The following is a 22,787-nucleotide window of genomic DNA, read 5'->3' on the forward strand; positions in this document are numbered from 1 at the left end:
CCTGTTAGCTCTCTGGGTCTTGCAGTGGAAAATACCACCAGGCAAGCCAGGGAGCTGAAACTCTAAACCTACCAGTGAATTGTCTTTTCCTTTACAGAAAAAGGGATCATAGTATTATATTATTTGTCTGAACCCTTGAATTGAGATTTTAAACATAATCTTTTGCTTTGTTAATTCTGAAATAAAAAGATACACCTTTTCTAAAATGTCTTCTAGGTGATTTTGATTGAAGGGAGGTCAGAGAAAAGATGATTTATGATAAGGACTGATGTGAACATGGCTTAGATGTTTTTACAGACATACCAAAGTTCTTGTGCTTTCTTTCCTTAAAAAAAAATTTGGGCTGAGCGTGGTGGCTCACACCTGTAATCCTAGCACTTTGGGTGGTCAAGGTGGGGAAATTGCTTGAGCTCAGGAGTTCAGCAGCCTGGGCAACATGGAGAAACTCTGTCTCTACAAAAAATATCATACAAAAATTAGCCAGGCATGGTGGCGCACACCTGTGGTCCAAGCTACTTGGGTGGCTGAGGCAGGAGGATCACTTAACCACAGGAGGTCAAGGCTGCAGTGAGCTGTGATTGTGCCACTGCACTCCAACCTGGGCAACAGAGTGAGACCTTATCTCAAGAAAAGAAAGAAAAATTGGTAATTGCTAATATAGCTTGAAGAAAGAAGGGGGAAAAGTAATGAAGGACAGAGGGAAGAAAGGAGATTTTGCAGAAGCTTAAAGAATTTGAAAAAATAGCTGTATTTTGTGGGCCTAACCTCATTGGAAATATTTAAGTTTTCTTAAAGCAGGTTTTAATTTTCTGCTGGCCTCACTTGTTTGGTTAGTGCCCTGACTTTTAGCCTCACTTGGGAAGTTCTCCAAGCTTGAAATCCCCTACTGATGGCTCCTAGAAGTTCAGTATCAATAATAGTATCGACTGCAGTCAATGTTTTGCCTGACATGCAGATGTGCCAGGGCAATTAAAAACGTGAAGACAGTGAGCACCTTTTATAGGCTGAGACTTAAATAAGCTTGAAAGTTATATAATACTGTCGTTGCTAGTTGAGGCTACCCCAGGCAGTATTTGCTGGTTGATACTTAGAGGACTTGAAGATAAAAATCTGTTTTGTTACGCATTAATGGCAAAGGGCAAGACAGAGGAAAGCTGAAACTACCTGCTATGAAGTTGGAGCATTATCTATGCAAGTTGATTGTTTTGCTCTGATTTTTGGCCAAAGATTATACTTAAATATGAAGCCATCCATTACCCAAATGGATAATTTTGGTTATAGATGACTTTAGTTTTGGAAAAAGAGGTGTTAATGGAGCATAGAGAGGGTGAGTTCTCAGTGTTTATGACTCATCATGAAACTGTCATTGGGAGAGATTATGTCCTGCAAAAAGTAGATTGTGTTATTTTTATACATAAAACTGTAGCCCTCTATATAGATGTGTCCAGTGACCACCTCATGGCTATGTCCAGTAGTTTTGATTCCTTTTAACATTTTCCTATTGTGATACTGAACTTTATGTAGTCTCATCTCTTCCCTCTGAATCTCTAACCACTTCTCAGTTTCCAGGGTTTCTTCTTCCTCAACTCAAACTCTTAGATTGCTAGTTATCCTGATTCTCTTCTTCATATGACATCATCTTTTGCCTACTGTCTGTGCTGGAGTTGTTAATCTGGGGTCTGTGAATGGTCCTTAGAGAATTGGTGAAGTTCGTGAAAGTGTATGTAAATTTTTTTTCTGGAGAGTTTTTAACTCCAGCAGATCTCAGAATAGTTCGAAAAAGAACAAAAGAACCATTTACTCATATGTTGATAATCCTGTTCTGTTTCTCTAGTCCAGAATTCTCTCTTGAGTTCCAAATCTAGATTTCCACCTGCCTCATTCTAACCGAATGTCCCACAAATACCTCAAACTCCATATTTCTCAAATTAATCTCATCTTTACCTTCCAAATCTCTTCCTATAATTTCACATAGCTGATCTCCCCAGATAGAAACTTAGGCATCAATATCATCTCTTCCAGTTACTCTACCCTACTTCATTCCCGTATTTTCCGTAGTTGCTTCCATATTGGTTCCGCCTCTGAAATAGCTTTCTGAAGCCTCTGACATTCCCTTCTCTGTGTTTCTGTTGCCATTTCTCCATGGTAGGCATACCTCGCTTCTCCCTTGACCTATTGCATTAATTAGATTTCCTCTCTATATCTCTCTCCCTGCCTAGTCTGTTTTCCATTCTCTCATTACTCATCTTTTGAAACAGATCTGATCACATTTCCAGGCTAAAAACCCGTACTTACTTGGCAGTATCAAAAGGAATATGGCCCTTAGCGCCCTTAATAATCTGTTGTTGGTCTTCTTCTAGCAGCATCATTTATCCTGTCCCCCACTTCGCAGACATTTTACTTTTCAGTCATTTAGACTTTCTCCATTTTCTAAACACAACATACACATGAATACCTTTGTTCTTCGCATATGCTGCTTTTGTTCTTCTCCCACCTGTTTCTGACCTCTTTCTGGCTCAGCCTTCAGTACTTAGTTGAGGCCAAACCTCTTCTTGAGGTCTTTGCGGACTCTTCCAGTCAAATTGAGATGTTCTTTCCTTCGTTGCAGCTTTTGGCTAAATGCTGTTGCAGTCACTTGCTGTTTTGTCCTGCCAGACTGAACTCTTTGGGAATAGGGTTTCCATCTTTATTTGTTTTTAATATTATTATTATTATTATTATTATTATTATTATTATTTTGAGATGGAGTTTTGCTCTTGTCACCCAGGCTGGAGTGCAGTGGCATTCACTGCAACCTCTGCCTCCTGAGTTCTAGCAATTCTCCTGCCTCAGCCTCCCGAGTAGCTGGGATTACAGGCAGGTGCCACCGTGCCCAGCTAATTTTTTTATTTTTAGTGGCGATGAGGTTTCACCATGTTGGCCAGGCTGGTCTTGAACAGCTGACCTCAGGTGATCCACCCATCTCGGCCTCCCAAATTGCTAGGATTACAGGCATAAGCCACCGTGCCCAGCCTATTTTAATTTTTTTAGTACACCTCTGCTGAAAGGAAGCATCCTTATTTGTAACAAACCACTCATTAGGTTGTGTTACAACCTAATTGTTTTTGTTTTGTGTTGTGTGTTATGATTAGTTCTATGTTTTGTGTTATGATTTAGTTCTATGCTGTTACTAGATTTTGAGTTACATAAGGTCAGGGACTTTGTCTTATTCATGTTTATATCATCAGTGCCTCATACAGTCAGTGCTGCAAAATGGATGTGTTTGAAGGAATGAATAGCTCTAGATTTATGCCCTTCATAAGTAAGTTCCCTGATTTTAACTATGTTGGAATTTTGTGGATATTATTTGGCCATGACAGACATCATGGAAATTGGAACTTTTTCTTATTAAAAATTAACAGTTCATTCTTTGATTGTGCTTACCTTTGCTTTTAAAGAGCTTAATACTTTCTGTACTTAAATACTCAACTTAAATACTATACACTGCTTACTGTACATTTTTACTCTAATATAAATGTCTCCCAAATATTCAGTCTTGGGAAGCAGTGAGGATGGTTGCACTGTTTTCCCAGCCATGTTCACAGTACTTTTGGTCACTTGCTTGGGCACTCCCATGTCCCAGGTATTATGCTAGGTGTTTTGCTTTTATTATCCAACTTAATCTTTTTTTTTTTTTTAGGTAAAGTCTCACTCTGTCGCCCAGGCTGGAGTGCAGGGGTGCCGTCTTGGCTCACTGCAACCTCTACCTGCCAGGTTCAAGTGATTCTCTCCGAGTAGCTGGGACTACAGGGGCACACCACCATGCCCAGCTAATTTTTGTATTTTTAGTAGAGATGGACTTTTACCATGTTGACCAGGCTGGTCTTGACCTCCTGACCTCAAGTGATCCGCCCACCTTGGCCTCCCAAAGTGCTGGGATTACAGACGTGAGGCACTGTACCTAGCTTATCCAACTTAGTCTTCATAGAATGAGGATGAGTTCAGAGAAACAGGTTCAGAGACACTGTGAGACTTGCCAAAGTCACATAGCTAGTGAGTAGCTCCATCAACATAGGTACCATTTCATTTTCTCTCTGAGTCTATATAATAGTATTGCCTTCTTTTTTCAGTGATTAGAGAATTTGTGATCTTAACATTCTAGATTAGATCAGTTTTTAAAAATTAGCTTTATGGGAAATGACTTCAGATTTTAAATATAATTTTTAATGACTCCTTTATTAAGAGTTCAAATTATATCATGAAAATATTTTATTCCTTAATAGAATTTTTCTGGGAAAGAATGTCCTGGAAATTTCCAGCTATCTGCAAGCGTTTGAGCTATGTATAGCTTGTTTTGGGTATACAGAGGCAAATATATTTTATGAGAAGTGAAACGTGCTGCTTTCTGTGTTCTCTCTTCCCAGTAGTAGCCTCTACCAATTCATTGATGTTCCTTGGGGAAATGGGGTGATTTATAACTGGGTTCCTTTTGATGTACTTTTGTATTGTGGGTATGCTTGCTGGCCCCAGGATTGATTTATTATCATGTGAAAAATTCGGTCATTCCTAGAAATGAATGATGGAAAAGACCCACTGAGGGCCCCACATTATTGTAAAAACTGACTGAAGGACATGCTTTGTCCAACTTTTAAATTTAGACAAGGACACTTTTAAATTTCTGTGTCCACTTAAAATGACTCAAGTGGAGGGGCTTCTACCATGCTACTTTGTTCTATTGTCTACGACTTCTTGTAATTATGAACTGATAGTCATTCCATTGCTCTCACCTTCACTGCAGTGAAAAAAGAAAACTTTCAACAGTAGTGGGAACAATAAACAAAAATAAGTAGACTAGAAAATAAGAATTTGGGGATGTTTTTTTTTTTTTTTGTGAGAGAGTCTAAACTTTCCCAAACCAGCTGGTTTTATTTTAGTAGTTTCTACAACATGGAATGGCAATTGTAAAGTTTGGGTAACAAAGTAGGTTTAGTCCTGTCTCTGCATTTTTCCAACCAAGTGGACTTTGGATCCTTTTCCTTTGCACCTCCCTTCATTCTGTGTCTTCCCTTCTCATCTCAGATTCTCTCTTTTCCTGTTTGGCTGCTTTCTGTCCAGGCCAGCCAGGGGATTCTGTGACACGCGTAGTCCCAGTCTAACTGTATTGGTGACGTATTGAACAAAAAGGCTGACTGCAGATAGTCCTACTTACATTTTAGGATATTAAACATGGGTCTGTTATTTGAAATATTTCAAATTTAATTCAGATACCTGTATTGATTTATTATCTAGCTAAATGCAAGTAATTTCTTTTTTAATCTTTCATTTCTCCAATAGTAAAAATTATTGTTAGCATTATATGTTCTTGAGTATTCACTTTCATGCATTTTGATGTCATAGAGCTTTTTTTTTCTTGCTTTTTTTTCCCTCTCTTTCTTTTATTAAGTTCTAGGGTACATGTGCACAATGTGCAGGTTTGTTACATATGTATACAATGTGCCATGTTAGTGTGCTGCACCCATTAACTCATCATTTACATTAGGTATATCTCCTAATGCTATCCCTCCCCCTTACCCCCTCCCCACAATAGGACCTGGTGTGTGATGTTCCCCTTCCTGTGTCCAAGTGATCTCATCGTTCAATTCCCACCTATGAGTGAGAACATGTGGTGTTTGGTTTTCTGTTCTTGTGATAGTTTGCTGAGAATGATGGTTTCCAGCTGCATCCATGTCCCTACAAAGGACACGAACTCATCCTTTTTTATGGCTGCATAGTATTCCATGGTGTATATGTGCCACATTTTCTTAATCCAGTCTGTCACTGATGGACATTTGGGTTGATTCCAAGTCTTTGCTATTGTGAATAGTGCCGCAGTAAGCATACGTGTGCATGTGTCTTTATAGCAGCATGACTTATAATCCTTTGGGTATATCCCCAGTAATGGGATGGCTGGGTCATATGGTATTTCTAGTTCTAGATCCTTGAGGAATCGCCACACTGTTTTCCACAATGGTTGAACTAGTTTACAGTCCCACCAACAGTGTAAAAGTGTTCCTATTTCTCCACTCCTCTTCAGCACCTGTTGTTTCCTGATTTTTTAATATTGCCATTCTAACTGTTGTGAGATGATATCTCATTGTGGTTTTGATTTGCATTTCTCTGATGGCGAGTGATGATGAGCATTTTTTCATGTGTCTGTTGACTGTAGGAATGTCTTCTTTTGAGAAGTGTCTGTTCATATCCTTTGCCCACATTTTGATGGGGTTGTTTTTTTCTTGTAAATTTGTTTGAGTTCTTTGTAGGTTCTGTATATTAGCCCTTTGTCAGATGAGTAGATTGCAAAAATTTTCTCCCATTCTATAGGTTGCCTGTTCACTCTGATGGTAGTTTCTTTTGCTGTGCAGAAGCTCTTTAGTTTAATGAGATCCCATTGGTCAATTTTGGCTTTTGTTGCCATTGCTTGTGGTGTTTTGGACATGAAGTCGTTGCCCATGCCTATGTCCTGAATGGTATTACCTAGGTTTTCTTCTAGGGTTTTTATGGTTTTAGGTCTAACGTTTAAGTCTGTAATCCATCTTGAATTAATTTTCGTATAAAGAGTAAGGAAAGAAGAAGTTTTGTAAAGATTTTTAATACAACATTGGTGAGTTTTACACAAGGAAGTTACTATTGTCACAGTCATAAAAAGTAGGTGCTTAGTGTATTGTCAGATTTATGCTGTGCTGGGGTTCTGGGTAAGTAAAACAAATAGGAAGGACCATTGCCCTTCAGGAACTTTTTTTTTTTTTTTTTTGAGACGGAGTCCCACGCTGTCGCCCTGGAGTGCAGTGGCGTGATGTCAGCTCACTGGAACCTCTGCCTCCTAGATTCAAGCAATTCTCCTGCCGCAGCCTCCTGAGTAGTTGGGATTACAGGTGCCTGCCACCACACCCAGCTAATTTTTGTATTTTTAGTAGAGACGGGGTTTCACCATGTTGGCCAGGCTTGTCTCAAACTCCTGACCTCAAGTGATCCACCTGTTTTGGCCTCCCAAAGTGCTGGGATTACAGGCGTGAACAACCATGCCCAGCTGCTCTTCAGGAACTTTTATACAGAATTTATGATAATAACCCTGGGCCTCATAAGTGACCTAAGAGCCTCAGGTAATAAGTTTGTGAATTAAGTATTTACATTATTTATAAAGGATACGTTTAATCATTGCAGCAATGGCTGAAGACTGGGTTTGGGCAGGTGCATGTAAAGGAAAAATGTAGACCCTACTGCTCCCCCATGTGATTGGGGAAGAATGTAGAATTTGGAACTCTTGCCTTCTAAATGGAAGTCTTGCCTTCTAAATGTTCTGGTCTCTTCAGTAAGTCCAGACTTCCTGGCCTGCATTTCTTTTTTTTTTTTTTTTTTTTTTTTTTTTGAGACGGAGTCTCAGTCTGTCCCCCAGGCTGGAGTACAGTGGCACAATCTTGGCTCACTGCAAGCTCCGCCTCCCGGGTTCACGCCATTCTCCTGCCTCAGCCTCCTGAGTAGCTGGGACTATAGGCGCCCACCACAGCGCCCGGTTAATTTTTTGTAATTTTAGTAGAGACGGGGTTTCACCGTGGTCTCGATCTCCTGACCTTGTGATCCGCCCGCCTCGGCCTCCCAAAGTGCTGGGATTACAGGCGTGAGCCACTGCGCCTGGCCCCTGGCCTGCATTTCAAAGCCTCCCTAAGAGGGCTCTCTCAGCTCCCCAGTCTGAGTTTACTGCACCCTGCAACCCTGGCCGGGCTCCTCCTTCCTGTCTCTCTGTCCCACATCCCCCACAGCTGTCATGTCAGTTCTGTGTGTGTGTTGCAATCTGGGCCCAGGATGTCTTCTCTTTTCTTCTGCCTCTATCCACATCCAAAAAATGACGTTAAAGTTGCATAAACAAACCAGTTATGTATGTCACTATCAGTCAGAGAAAGGGTTTGTTGATGGCTTCTCAAATAAGAAAGGCTAATCTTAAAAAAGGATAGTCTTTTGAGTTGAAAAAAATTTAGTTTTTTTTTTTTAAGGAAGCTCAATAAATTCTCCTTTTCACACCTTTACTGAAAACCAATAAAAATTTCATAAAAGACCAGCTTCTAGGAACCTAATTGATGAATTTAGGAATTAGCCAATTGCTCTTTCCTTGGCATGCAGTTGGTTTGGGCGTTTCCCCATATATTATCTTATTTTGTTGTTTGTTTTATGATTATATTTTCTTCCTTTCCAAATGACATTTGTGAGCAGCATCTGTGTCATCTTTTTTTAATGCTAGGCACACATGTGTATGCAGCCCGAATGTTTGGAGTTGTGTTTTGTGTGTTGGATTGAGAGCACACAGAAGGGCTATGGCTGGGGAGCCATGATCAGCAGAGGAGGGCTTCCTGTGCTTCAAGGAAAGCCTCAGTGGTAGAAGACGTGCTCCCTACAAAAGGCTTTGAACTATTGATAAATTAATTCAAGATCTTATCAGTTTATAAGGCCGTCATATAAAGAGATACAAATTTTGGTATTTTTATAAGACACTAATTCTGTTTAATTTAAGCTTGAGTCTTCATGGAAAACCTGAGATTCTTTACAGGCATGAGCCACTGTGCCCAGCCTTGAAAACCTGAGATTCTTGAACAGTGTTTTGACAAAGTTTTTCGATCACCTTGAAGTTCAACTGAGAGTTTTAAGTTAAATTATAATATTAGTTGTAATACTATTCTCTTTGTCATATGCCTATTGTGTTTGTAATAAAATAGCTATTCTAGAAACATGGGGGGGAAATGTCTTTTGATAACTTTAATTTTTGTTAGTTTGAAGGCATGCATAAGAATGAAGCCATAAGCCAACAGCTTCATGTTTTACGGAAAGAAGTGAAGCAGTTGCAAGCAGAAGCTGCTAAACCACCATCACTTAATATTGTGGAAGCTGCTGTACATGCAGAAAACTTGATCACGTAAGTTTTATGGGCATTATAATTTGAAATACTGTTTTGTTATCATGAATAGTAATCATACATGCTACTATACCACCACCACCCCTGTAGCACCCACAGATTAATTTAGTACGGACATCAGCAAACTATGGCCTTTGAATTAAATCTGGCCTGCTACTTATTTTTATAAATAAAGTTTTATTGGAACACAGCCATTCCCATTTATTTATAATTTCTATGGCTTTTATGCTGCAACAGCAGGATTGAGTGGTTGTAACAGAGATATAAAGCAGAAAATATTAACTATCTGGCCCTATATAGAAAAAATTTGCTGACCCCTGAATTGTGACATGATACAGTGCATTGAAATTAAGTTGAGGAGAGATTTAGTGCTTATGTTTTATATCAAAGTCACATTTACCCAGGAACTTATCATTGTCAACTCAGATGACTGAACAAAGTTCATAGCACAATTATTTAGGGGAATCAGGGCTCTCAAGTGTGGTTGTGAACTTGCATTTGACCATTGTGGTTTTCTTTTGCCTTTCGTTGTGGCTTACTCTTACTGTCCTCTTTCTTTCCAAAGCCACCACGACATGACTTGGGAGGTGGGCTTGACTCTGCCCTTACTTTAAGGTGACTGACTCCACATTCTCATTCCAGCAGCTGATCCCCTCAGTAGAGTAGGATGGTGTATGGCGGGGAGCATTGAGTCCTTTTGTGTGTTGGGCTGGGGCACCTGGGAAGGAGAAGGAGACCAGGCAAACAAGAAGTTGATGTTTCTTTTACTGGGAAAGGGACACAAAAAGGTGTGAGAATTGGAAGGGATATCTTTATTCTAGGATCTTATTCTATACAGAAATCTTTATCTCAACTTTAGTCAGTGTTTTGGATTTTAAAATGTAGAGAAGTCAGGGTTTTGTGTTCAAAAAAATTATATAAAGATTGTATAAAAAGTTAAATAACAAATTATGAATTACATGCAAACTATGAACATTTTTAATAAGGATGAGAATGTTAATTAGTCCTTATAGCTGATTTTTTTTCCCCTAGAAGAATATGAAATCATTACTAAGTATTGGAAATTGGCCAGATGCAGTGGCTCATGCCTGTAATCCCAGCACTTTGGGAGGCCAAAGCGGGCGGATCACTTGAGGTCAGGAGTTTGACACAAGCCTGGCCAACGTGGTGAAACCCCGTCTCTACTAAAAATACAAAAATTGGCCGGGTGCAGTCGCTCATGCCTGTAATCCCAGCACTTTGGGAGGCTGAGGCAGGCAGATCACTTGAGGTCAGGAGTTCAAGACTAGCCTGGCCAACATGGCGAAACCCCATCTCTACAAAAATACAAAAAAATTAGCCGGGCATGATGGCGGGTTCCTGTAATCCCAGCTCCTTGGGAGGCTGAGGTATTAGAATTGCTCGAACCCAGGAAGTGGATGTTGCAGTGAGCTGAGATTGTGCCGTTGTACTCCAGCCTGGGTGACAGAGTGAGACTCCGTCGAAAATAAATAAAGAAAGAAAATAAATAAATAATAAAAAAATAAATAAAAGAAAATAAAAATACAAAAATTAGCTAGGTGTGGTGGCGTGTGCCTGTGATCCCAGCTACGCAGGAGAATCACTCAAACCCAGGAGGCAGAGGTTGCAGTGAGCCGTGATCACGCCACTGCATTCCAGCCTGGGCGACAGAATGGGACTCTGTCTCCAAAAAAAAAGAAAAAGAAAAAGAAAAAAAAAATCGGTTGTCAATAAAATTAGAAGATAATATATTTACTCCATGAAATCATGATTTTTAAAGTGACGTTTTCGTGGGTGCTCTGAGGATTCTTAAGAATATTGCCTGAGAAACGTAGGGTATCAAAGAAGGCCTTGTGAGTATGGAATCTTTTACTGTAGGCCGCAGTCTTACCCACATTTTCCCACAGGGCCTTAGTGAATGCCTACAAGTTGCAGCCTACACCTGGGATTCAGAAAGTTGGCATTAGCCTTTTCTTTACTATTGTGGATTATGTCAGCGATGAGACGCAGCGTCATCCCCCAACAAGGCAGTTCTTTACTTCATGCATTGAGATCTTGGGACAGGTAAGGCTATTTGTACCTTTTGCCTTGATCAGATAATGAGTCTCTGCAGTGTCTTCATTAGAGATAGTCAGCATTGACCTCAGACTTACATTACAGGTTCAGAGTCTTACCCAAGTCAGAAGCCTCTTGGAGTTGTAGGCTTCTCAAGATATGATTAGAACTGTTGGTATAGAATTTTGCTTCTCATACAAGGGAGATTAAATTATTCGTATTTGAAAGTCTAGGGAGACATCAGAATTTGTCATGTATCTTTGGTGTTCTTAACAATAACATTACTAAAGCTCTTCATTGTTTATAAAAATACTTTCCAGTTTGTTTATTTCATCCTCATGGGGAATCTGTGTGATTGAGTTCCATCTTAAAGATGAGAAAACTAGGTTCTAGAAGATTAAGTGACTGGCCTAAAGAATTCAGTTGGTGAGTGTGGAGCTGAGACTGAATCCCAGGGCTTCTGACCAGTGCTTGCCCCACCTCCCCACTGCTGTGTCCCGGTTGCTAGCCTTGGTCAACATTTATTTGTTTATTTATTTATTTGGCTTACAGTTACATAGATGGATATTTAACAAGGGCAAGGGTAATCATGCAGATTTATGAAATGTTTCATAAAAGAAAGGAAAATCTCTTGTTTGAAATATATAAACACTAATTAACCATGTACTGTCACCCAAATTCAACTGAATGAGTACTTATTTATTGGATGTTTATAAGGAAGTAATGCTGAACAGGTATTATCATCGATTTTTTTGTAGGAAGTTTTTTTTTTTTTTTTTTGAGACGGAGTCTGGCTCTGTCACCCGGGCTGGAGTGCAGTGGCCGGATCTCAGCTCACTGCAAGCTCCGCATCCTGATCATAAAATTAATGTGTGCTGGCCAGGCACAGTGGCTCACACTTGTAATCCCAGCACTTTGGGAGGCCGAGGCAGGCAGATCACCTGAGGTTGGGAGTTCGAGACCAGCCTGACCAACATGGAGAAACCCTGCCTCTACTAAAAATACAAAATTAACTGGGTGTGGTGGTGCATGCCTATAATCCCAGCTACTTAGGAGACTGAGGCAGGAGAATCTCTTGAACTCGGGAGGCAGAGGTTGCAGTGAGCCAAGATCATGCTGTTGCACTCCAGCCTGGGCAACGAGCAAAACTCCATCTCAAGAAAAAAAAATTAATGTGTGCTTATTATAAGCAATGCAGACAGTATAGAAAGTATGAAGAAGAAAAATTTCTTATAATCCTAACTACCTGGAGATACTGATTACATAGTTAACATTTTATTATAGTTTGTCTTGTATATGTGTTTCTATTTGTAAACATGATATTTCATTTCTACATATATAGAGATATATAGATATAGATAGGCACTTAAAATGGGCTTATGCTATTTTGTAACCTCTTTTTTCATTTAAACACATCTTTTAGACAGTATTTCACGTTAATAAATACAGACTTATATCATGACGTTGCATGTCTGTAGTGTTCCTTGATACAGATTTATTACAGTGTGTTGAGCTAGTGTTTGATGGTTGGATATTTAGGTAGATTGCTTTGCTACAATAAGACTGAGGTAAATATTCTCGTATGTCTTTGTGAACTTGTCAGACTATTTTCTTTAGGATAATTTCTTAGAAGTATGATTGCTGTGTCAAAGGAATTTGATACACATTGTATATTTGACGTTTTACATCATACTTGATATAGTTACACTGCCTTTCCTGGGAAGTTTGCACCTATTTATGCTATCATTGCACTGTTTGAGTTTGTTATTCTTCGTACCATAACCAACATTAGGAATTCTCCTTCTTTTTAAGTTTTGCTAATCTGATAAGGGAGTGGTATTTCATTATTATTTTAATTTGTTCTTCTTTAAGTACTTGTTAAGTTATATGCCTTTTCATATGTTTATTGGCCATTTATATATACTTTTGTGAATTGCTGATTATGGTCCTTTGTAGATTTTCCGTTGGAGTTTCTTGTTTTTTGATTGCTTTGAAAGAGCTCCTCACACTATTAACCTGGCATCTGGAATGTGTTATAAATACATTTTTTTAGTTTATCATTTTTTTCTTTAATTTTATGATTATTTTTTATCTTATAGAAGTTAAAATTTTAATATATTCGAGCCTATCAGTCTTGTTCTTTTATTATTTTTGCCTTTGGTCAACCATATGAAAGCCTTCCTGCCGGTGAAATTGTTTCAATTTTTGCTTATATTCTAGTACTTTTTAATATTAGAACCAAGTTAAAACAAGTTGATGTCATCTTGATTATATATTATTATGAAAGTTGGTTTTTGAGAGGTATTAAATACACCTCTCACTAAAATCTATAACCTGGAAGTTTTGTTTTCCTGACGTAATGCAGCACCACGTTGGGGACATTGCACGTTTGTGGATTCAAAGTACTGCAATATTTTAATCTCTTAAAAATCTTGTAGTACGGTTAACTCATTTTATTTTATTTTATTTTATTTTATTTTATTTTATTTTATTTTATTATTTTTGAGACGGAGTCTCGCTTTGCGCCCAGGCTGGAGTGCAGTGGCCGGATCTCAGCTCACTGCAAGCTCCGCCTCCCGGGTTTACGCCATTCTCCTGCCTCAGCCTCCCGAGTAGCTGGGACTACAGGCGCCCGCCACCTCGCCCGGCTAGTTTTTTGTATTTTTAGTAGAGATGGGGTTTCACCGTATTAGCCAGGATGGTCTCGATCTCCTGACCTCATGATCCGCCCGTCTCGGCCTCCCAAAGTGCTGGGATTACAGGCTTGAGCCACCGCGCCCGGCCTATTTTATTTTATTTTATTTTATTTTATTTATTTTATTTTATTTTTTATTGAGATGGAGTCTGGCTCTGGAGTCGCCCAGGCTGGAGTGTGATGGCACGATGTCAGCTCACTGCAACCACCACCTCCCGGGTTCAAGCAATTCTCCTGCCTCAGCCCCCCAAGTAGCTGGGATTACAGGTGCCCACCACCACACCTGGCTAATTTTTGTAGTTTTAGTAGAGATGGGGTTTCACTGTGTTGGTCAGGCTGGTCTGGAGCTCCTGCCCTCAGGTGATCCACCCGCCTCAGCCTCCCAAAGTGTTGGGATTACAGGCATGAGCCACTGCACCCGCCCTAACTCAGCATTTTCTATATGTGGCTTGTCCAAATCAGATTTATGGATTCTTCAGAATTTCTAATATTACCGACATTGGAAGCAATAGGCTTATCTATGTTGATTTTAGCTGTCTTTTGATTGTTTCAGACTTTCATTTAGAAAAAAATTCAATTCACCTTATTTGGTGCCCCTTAAAAATTTGCTTGCTTAAATAAAGGTTGTAAGGGAAGAATCTGGTGACATTTTTCCTTTTTATTTTTCCAAGGTGTTTATCAGTGGCACTAAATCAGAGTGCAGAAAAGTACTTGAGACCATTCTGAAGAACAGCAGGCTCTGCTCCCTGCTGTCTCCTTTCTTTACTCCCAATGCTGCGCCCGCAGAGTTCATACAGCTGTATGAGAAAGTGGTCAAGTTTCTAAGTGAGGACAACAGTGATATGATTTTCATGCTGCTAACCAAGGTAAGATGTAATTCCATCCTCACCATATTGTTGAAACATAGCAATGATTGTCGCTTCCTACTCCACAGAAATAAAAGGACCTCTGAAGTTTTATTTCCAGGTACAGCAGAGGCTGAGAGGCCTTTTTCACAGTTTGCATAAGCTTCAAGCAGTCTGACCCCACAGCTGCTTCTTAGCGGGGTGGAGCGTTGGTTGTGTTGTATAGCAGTGGTCTCCAACCTTTTTGGCACCAGGGACCTGTTTTATGGAATACAGTTTTTCCAGGGACTGGAGTAGGGGGGGTGGTTTTGGGATGAAACGGTTCCACCTCAGATCATCAGGCATTAGATGGAGCGTGCAACCTATATCCTTCACATGCACAGGTCACAATAGAGTTCGTGCTTCTATGAGGATCTAATGCCATGGCTCATCTGACAGGAGGTGGGGCTTGGGGACCCCTGTTGTATAGGGTAGTCTTATTCCACTTAGTGTAAAGAGGACCTAATTCCCATCCCTTTTTAAAACTTAATATAGTTTTGAAAATATTCATATTAGTTTAGTATATCCTTTTTTAAAATTTATCTTGAATTTATGCCTAAATTGTGTTTGACAAAAGTTTTATTAGTCTCATATTTAGAATAAGCTGGATCTAAGCAAATTGCCTTTGATCTCATTCTGAATATTAACTCTGTTAATATTATTAGATTTCATATTAATATATAACATTAGAATATTAACTTTTAGACCTAGGTAATGAGTTTACTTAACCAGTTGAGAATTTCAGAGTCTTAACTACTTTACCTCCACTTGTATTTCTTTTACATCTATGAATCAACAAAACCTTGGCAGTTTTGCTCAGGTACGGTGGCTCATGTGTGTAATCCCAGCACTTTGGGAGGCCAAGGCATGACGATTGCTTGAGTGTAGGAGTTTGAGACCAGTCTTGCCAAAACAGAGACCCTGTCTCTACAAAAAAAAAAAAAAACAACAAAAAACCAAGCTAGTGGTACTCCCAGCTACTTGGGAGGCTGAGGTGGGAGAATTGCTTATGCCCTGGAGGTTGAGGCTGCAGTGAGCGGTGACTGCACCACTGCACTCCAGCCTGGGTGATGGAGTGAGATCTGTTGTGAAAAAAAAAAGACAAAAAACCTTGACAATTTTAGGGCCTAGAGATTGATCTCAGCCTATAATGGAGGAGAACATGTGTTATAGTTTGGGATTTGGGAAGGGAATATTAACAGTCTGAATTTTATTAACTGAGACAGGTAACTGATGCAGACCCAGAAACAAGGCTGTTAAATTGAGACAGTTTCATAAAGTGGCTGCTCATTTGTGGCATTGTCACCAGTGAAGGAGAGCTACGAAGTTCTGATCCAGGTCTTGGAGAGGAAACTTATTATAAGACAGAAATATATGAGTCTCTGAGGAACAGTATAAAATTATAAGCCAATAATGAATCATCAGTAAGATTTTTAAATTGCAAGAAAAGCACACAGAGCTAAGAAAACTGCCTCTGAGATTCTAGATAGTAACATAGAAATAGATGCATAATGGCACCAATTAGTGAACTACTCTTTTTTTTTTTTTTTTTTTTTGAGACGGAGTTTTGCTTTTGTTGCCCAGGCTGGAGTGCAATGGCGCGATCTCGGCTCACTGCAACCTCCGCTTCCCAGGTTCAAGCGATTCTCCTGTCTTAGCCTCCTGAATAGCCAGGATTACAGGCATGCACCACCATGCCTGGCTAATTTTGTGTTTTTGGTAGAGACGAGGTTTCTCCATGTTGGTCAGGCTGGTCTTGATCTCCTGATATCAGGTGATCTGCCTGCCTCGGCCTCCCAAAGTGCTGGGATTATAGGTGTGAGCCACCGCACCTGGCTCAATTAATGAACTTTTTGTATTCTTTTATGTACTTCTTTTTTTTATTATTTATTTATTTTGCAATTAGTTTCCTCTGGTTGAATCTTTTATGTACCTGTTTATACATTTTAGTTTCAATTTTTATAAAATGCTGGGTAATTTTTGGCCTTTAAACTAAATTTACACAGATTTCTGTCCTCTTAAACTATTTTTCTAGTGTAAATAAAATGACTTTTTGTTTCTTTTTCTTTTTAGTTCGATCTTAAACAATGGTTAAGCACCACTAAACCTCCTCTGTCTGATCGTACCAGGCTTCTGGAGTCCATTCACTTGGCACTTACTGCCTGGGGCCTTGAACCAGATGAGGATATTTTGATGCCATTTAATCTTTTCTGTAAGCACTGGACTTATCTTCTTCTCTACCAGTTTCCTGACCAGTACAGTGACATTCTCAGGCTGCTGATGCAAAGTAAGTGTCTTCATTTAATTGTAACTAACTAGATCTTAGTGAATATTCAATATCACATTTTTTCATTTTGCAGATGTCATTCAAAGGTATGAAAGTAATACCAGTATAGGAGTTTAGAATCACTGATTGTCATCTAAAGGGCTTGATGAACAAGGCCCAAAAAATTGTTACTGTAAATATGGCCAGTTATTGTTCTAAAGGTGAGAATGGGCTCTAATTTGGGCAAGGCAGCACCTAGAATTTGGTGGAGTCCACAGTCATGTAACTACTTCTTTGCCTTGACTTTTCAGCTTTCTTGAAGTGGGGTGGGGAAGGACCAGCTTACTCTGCAGATGACAGATCTGGCAAAGCAGGCAGGTTGTGCCTTATGACATTTTGGGAGTTTTTCCTTTCTAATTTTTTTACTCTTGTTTTTGGCAAATTAATTTTATCCATATATAATGATAGACTTTATTTATATTTACCAAGGGAAAGAGCAGCATTACAATCTCCACATTCCTGCCACTTCTGTTGTCCTCTTCTTACAATTTTCCATGGCAGTTTTAGAGCTTAGAGGAGAAATAAATAGGGTAGGCTTTTTTATTTTTGGAGTTTTACTAGGCAGTAATTTTATTAAAATTTGATAAATGAGATAGTATTTACTTTTTTCATGCAAACATACCGTTTATATTTGTAGTAGAAAAAGAAATTTTGCTTTATACCAAATTTTTGTGTTACATAATAGAAATTGTTTGATGGATAAGTTAATGATCCAGTGTATTGGGTTACCCAAAGGGCCCTGAAATGTGTAGTCTCTCATTTTCAGAACACTTCAAGCTTTCATTGTTTCCTACAAAGGCAGGTTGCAGGGTGGGTGGAGAATGTTGGAAGGGAAATTCATTTCTACAAATTTCAATGAATATGTGCATAGCTAATTTTTGCTCTAAGCTTTAAGTTTGATATAGTGTGTGTTGTGGATTTTTCCCTGAAATCTTTTAAAGAGATTGTAAACCATTTATACTAGACCACTATTGACTTGAATTTAGCAGGAAATTTATTCTTCCCAAGATAAGTAATTCAGACTTAAGAATACAAATATGGGCCGGGCGCGGTGGCTCAAGCCTGTAATCCCAGCACTTTGGGAGGCCGAGGCGGGCGGATCACGAGGTCAGGAGATCGAGACCATCCTGGCTAACACGGTGAAACCCCGTCTCTACTAAAAATACAAAAAAAAAAACTAGCTGGGCGCGGTGGCGGGCGCCTGTAGTCCCAGCTACTCGGGAGGCTGAGGCAGGAGAATGGCGTAAACCCGGAGGCGGAGCTTGCAGTGAGCTGAGATCCGGCCACTGCACTCCAGCCTGGGTGACAGAGCAAGACTCCGTCTCAAAAAAAAAAAAAAAAAAAAAAGAGTACCAATACGATACCTCTCAGATGCCATGAGCTGCTGCCTCCTGGTTTCTTTCTCCTCCCTGGCTACCATGTTGATGTTGCCTTGGGAGCATCCTTTGCTCTTCTGCTGCATTCATTCCCTCTGGGTGAGCCCATTGTTTTCCCTGATGTCACTGCCGTCTTCTAGGCATGTGTGATTTCTACAGTGCTAGCTTAATTTCGGGGCGCTGTCCTAAGATCCAGACCCCAGTGGCCACTGGGCACAGACTGGTCACTGTCCCCCAGGTACCTCACACTGGACATAATGCAGCTGGTCTCACCATCATTCTCCTCAGACCTGCTCTGTGAACCTGTTCTCTTACTTGATTCTCATGTTCACTCTGGATGGAAAGTACTTTAGGAGATATTACTCCTGTCCTGTGGGATGCGAAATTATTAAGTACCAAATTGGAACTAGTTCAGAATACGGGCTGCTGGACTTGCCCAGCTCTTCCATGCTGCCTCTGAGTCTTGGTTTTGGGGAATTTGGGGGCTGGTAGGAGACCCCTTCCGGAGAGCCCAGGCCCTGAGTTGCCTTCAGCACGTAGTCTCCATTGTCCTGTCACTGTTGTTTCTGTCACACTCATAGATAGCTGTGGTCCCCCAGCCAGGAGAGGGGCACTGGCACCATTCCCCAGCCAGGGTCGGAGGGTCAGGTCTCCCACCCCTCTGAGTGTAGCTTCAGCAGCGCTCACTCCCAGCAGCGTCACCAGGAACCAGGAAAACCATATGTGCGGGCAGCCAGTTCTTCTCTTAGGTTCTCTTTACTTGGGCCTCCTCACTCTAGATACCCCTGTGAGTTTGTTTTGGATTTTGGTTTAATTTTTATTACTTTGTAAGGTACTCGTATTCTTTGTTACAAGTTAAAACATTTCTTTTGGGAAAGCCGCTGACTTGCTCTTCCTATCCCTGCTGGCAGGCTCCGCGGAGCAGCTGCTGAGCCCCGAGTGTTGGAAAGCGACTCTGAGAGCCCTGGGCTGCTGCGCCCCCAGCTGCCAGCAGGGGGCAGCGTCCGCCGAGGGCGCCGTGCTTCCCAACTCTTCCGATGCTCTCTTGTCAGACAAGCAGGTGTGTAGCTTTTGGTCTCTGACGTGTTTGTGCATTTCTTTTTTATTTCCCTTGCTATTTATTTTTTAAACAGTTGGAAAACTTTTGTGCGTTATTTTTAAGAGCCATGTGTTTTTCTTGTTAAGTGCTTTGCTTCCCTCATGTCCCCTTTGTCCAGGTGGCTCACTCCATTCCCCTGAGTCTGATTCTTGCCCGTGTGTCTGAGACAAGGGCAGGCACTCCCCTGTAGACCTTTCCTGCCCACCCTAGCCCGTTGGCCTCCACCCTGAGACCACTGCTCGGGTTTCTATGATGCGGTGTCCCATGGAGTTCTCGGTTTTATCCATTCTGTTTGATATGGGTTTGCATGAGAATTTATTTGAAATAATGGTTCCACTGCTTTAGAAAAGGTTTGATTGAAACCCATTGTTGGCCGGGTGTGGTGGCTCATGCCTGTAACCCCAGCACTTTGGGAGGCCAAGGTGGGCGGATCACTTGAGGCCAAGGATTCAAGACCAGCCTGAGAAACATGGTGAAACCGTGTCTCTGCTAAAGAATACAAAAATGAGCTGGGCATGGTCAGGAGGCTGAGGCAGGAGAATCGCTTGAACCCAGGAGGCAGAGGTTGTGTTGAGCCAAGATCATGCCACTGCACTCCAGTCTAGGTGACAGGGCGAGACTCCACCTCAAAAAAAAAAAAGAAACCCATTGATTTATTTCTCATATGCTTTATATTTTTGCAACTCTCTTATAAAGTCAAAGACCTACTACATACACTCTCATCACAATGTGTCGTAACACTTTACTAAAAGTACACATTTAGTAAGCGTTTTTTGACTAGTTGTCTCTTCCAGGTAATGGAGACTATACAGTGGCTTTCAGACTTTTTCTATAAGCTTCGGTTATCCAAGATGGACTTTAAAAGCTTTGGTTTATTCTCAAAATGGAGTCCTTATATGGCTGATGTGAAGACATTCTTGGGCTACCTCGTGAAAAGGCTGTTTGACTCGGAAATGGCCTGTTTGGCCCAAGACCCAACTGCCAGCAGGAAAACAGGTACTTTTAGTGCAATGTGGAGCTAGGTGTTTGGACTTTCCATTAAAAGAGATTTAAATAGGCACATTAAGAGGTTTATATTGAGTGTCAAGGAGAAAAAGTAGAAATATATAGAACAGGCATGAGCCCATGTATGTGTCATATATGTGTCATGATATATGAATGGATATATTCATTACATAGTGAATGTAGGGTGCTTGCTATGGCTTGTCTCTGCCCTTCCTTTGCAGGGTGGGGTACAAAGAGATAGGTTTCAGTTTCCTACCTTTTCTGTCATTTGTTTTACTAAGGAAAGGGTTCTGAATATTTATACATTTATCTTTTTTAAAAGTATGTTATAAAATTATCCATGATATTATATTGTAATACAAATTCTTCAATTCGGAGAAATTCCAGTGTAGCCAATGAAAACATAAACATACTTAGTTATACTAAGCCTGTTGTTTGTATATTGACATAGGTTTATGAGTCTATAGATAATAAGCGGTAGATTTTTCTGTATAATGTGAGCAGTGATATTGACAAATGACAAATGATGACCTTGTTTGTTTTTTTGTCTCTAAAACTTTTTAGTGCTGAAATGCCTACATTCAGTAATCATTCAGCTCTTTAAGCCATGGATCCTGGTTTTAGAGGACAATGAAAGGTAAATAGGTTTTCAGATATTCAAATTCCTTTGATATTTGTAGACTTAAAATTCTGAATGGTATTCGGTAGAAGTGATGAGTTCACAGATTTAGTTTTTTAGTGTAAGGCCATATTTAAATTTAGAAAAGGCTTCTTTTCAAAACTTAAGACCTTTTCTATTTATGGAATTGCTAGTCTGGGTCATCAAGAGATATTATCTTGATATTAATTTTGGAACAAAACTGGGCATTCATTTCCAGTTTTCCACAATAAAGAGGTTGAACAAACTTTAGTGTTTAATTTCAGAAAAACAGATGCTGTTCTCCTGAGGGTTCTCTTAGATTTTTATGAGACTGATTTTTCTCTACTGTATCAGTTGTTGTGTTTTGGAACTAAGTTGGCTATAAAATTATTGGGTGGGAATTACCTTTAATTCTGGAACTCTGCAATTAAAGCATTATTTCACAAGCATTTGCAATACGTAGAGGTAGACAGCTGTCCAAATTCAGTGAGTTGCCTTCTGAGTCTTTTTTTTCCCTGAAAGTATACAAGCAGAAGCTAGTTGAACTTGTCAGGGTTTTATAGAAATTACGACAGTGGTAAACATCACATTATAGGAGGTATTTTCAAAAACTTGAACTTGATTCTGAGACTCAGAGAACATGAATGTCATACTCAAGTCTCATAACTGGTTGGTTAGTGCCGAAGCTGGGACTAGAGCTCAGGTCTTAGACTTCTGTTTCTAGACTCTTTGCATTAACCCATGTTGCTTTACGAGCCACTTAAGGAAAGTGTAAAAGGTTCTGAATGTTTGCTTTTGCTAGAGGGCTATCTGAATAATCTGCAAGCTTCAAGATTTTATAGTGACTGTGTATATATAGACTGCTTACCATAATGTTGGCTGCTTGTTTATTTCCAGTAAGAATTAATGGAACTTATTTGGATATTGAGTTTTCTAGACCAGATTCAGAAAATAATTTTTTTTTTTTTTCTTTTAAAGACGGAGTCTCACTCTGTTGCTCAGGCTGGAGTGCAGTGACGTGATCTTGCCTCAGTGCAACCTGTGCTTCCCAGGTTCAAGCAATTCTCCTGCGTCAGCCCCCTGAGTAGCTGGGATTACAAATGTGTGCTACCATGCCCAGCTAATTTTTTTTTTTTTTTTTTGTATTTTTAGTAGAGACAGTGTTTTGCTATGTTGGCCAGGATGGTCTTGAACTCCTGACCTTAAGCAATCTGCCCACTTCTGCCTCCCAAAGTGCTGGGATTATAGGCAGGAGCTACTGTGCCTGGCCAATTAAAATTTTCATATAAAGAATTTCTTTGGGCCAGGCGTGGTGGCTAACGCCTGTAATTTCAGTAGTTTGGGAGGCCAAGGCAGGTGTATCACTTGAGGTCAGAAGTTTGAGACAAGTGTGGCCAACATGGTAAAACCCTGTCTCTACTAAAAATACAAAAAAAGCTGGGCATGGTGGTCGGCCCCTGCAACCCCTTACTCGGGAGGCTGATGCAGAAGAGTTCCTTTAACACCGGAGGTGAAGATTGCCGTGACACGAGATTGCACCACTGCACTCCAGCCTGGGTGGCAGAGACACTCTCTTCCTTAAAAAAAAAAAAAAAAAAAAAAAATTTCTTTTGTCATTTTCTATTTGTTAATTTTTGGCCGTCTCTTTGTTATGTGAATTTGATTTTTTTTTTTTTTTTAATGCTTTGAGTAGAGAAAACTGTTGAAGCTGCCTTAGGGTGTTTTTCTACGGCATTTGAAATGTAATAACCAAGATATCAAAGGGTCTAAATTAGATGTAAAAAGAT

At 40.0% G+C, this 22,787-nt stretch overlaps 1 protein-coding gene and 1 long non-coding RNA gene across 10 annotated transcripts in view; one reads left to right on the forward strand and one right to left on the reverse strand.

Moving 5' to 3' along the window:
* Positions 1-22,787, forward strand: part of LOC105499564 (ectopic P-granules 5 autophagy tethering factor) — a 137,322-nt gene that overhangs the window by 79,773 nt on the left and 34,762 nt on the right. For all 9 annotated transcript variants that reach the window (XM_071085434.1, XM_071085433.1, XM_071085435.1 and 6 more), the window contains 7 exons: positions 8,778-8,920; positions 10,828-10,984; positions 14,342-14,536; positions 16,628-16,841; positions 19,168-19,316; positions 20,150-20,351; positions 20,925-20,997. In XM_071085434.1, the coding sequence (XP_070941535.1) occupies positions 8,778-8,920; positions 10,828-10,984; positions 14,342-14,536; positions 16,628-16,841; positions 19,168-19,316; positions 20,150-20,351; positions 20,925-20,997 (1,133 nt within the window). The remainder of the gene's footprint in view (positions 1-8,777; positions 8,921-10,827; positions 10,985-14,341; positions 14,537-16,627; positions 16,842-19,167; positions 19,317-20,149; positions 20,352-20,924; positions 20,998-22,787) is intronic.
* LOC112423000 (uncharacterized) lies at positions 9,513-18,378 on the reverse strand. Its single transcript, XR_003013455.2, has 3 exons — positions 18,245-18,378; positions 17,306-17,389; positions 9,513-9,638 (listed from the first exon to the last, which is right to left on the reverse strand). It is a non-coding gene; the product is annotated as an uncharacterized lncRNA (long non-coding RNA).

Source organism: Macaca nemestrina, chromosome 19 (assembly GCF_043159975.1).
Source record: "Macaca nemestrina isolate mMacNem1 chromosome 19, mMacNem.hap1, whole genome shotgun sequence".
Lineage (NCBI taxonomy): Eukaryota > Metazoa > Chordata > Mammalia > Primates > Cercopithecidae > Macaca > Macaca nemestrina.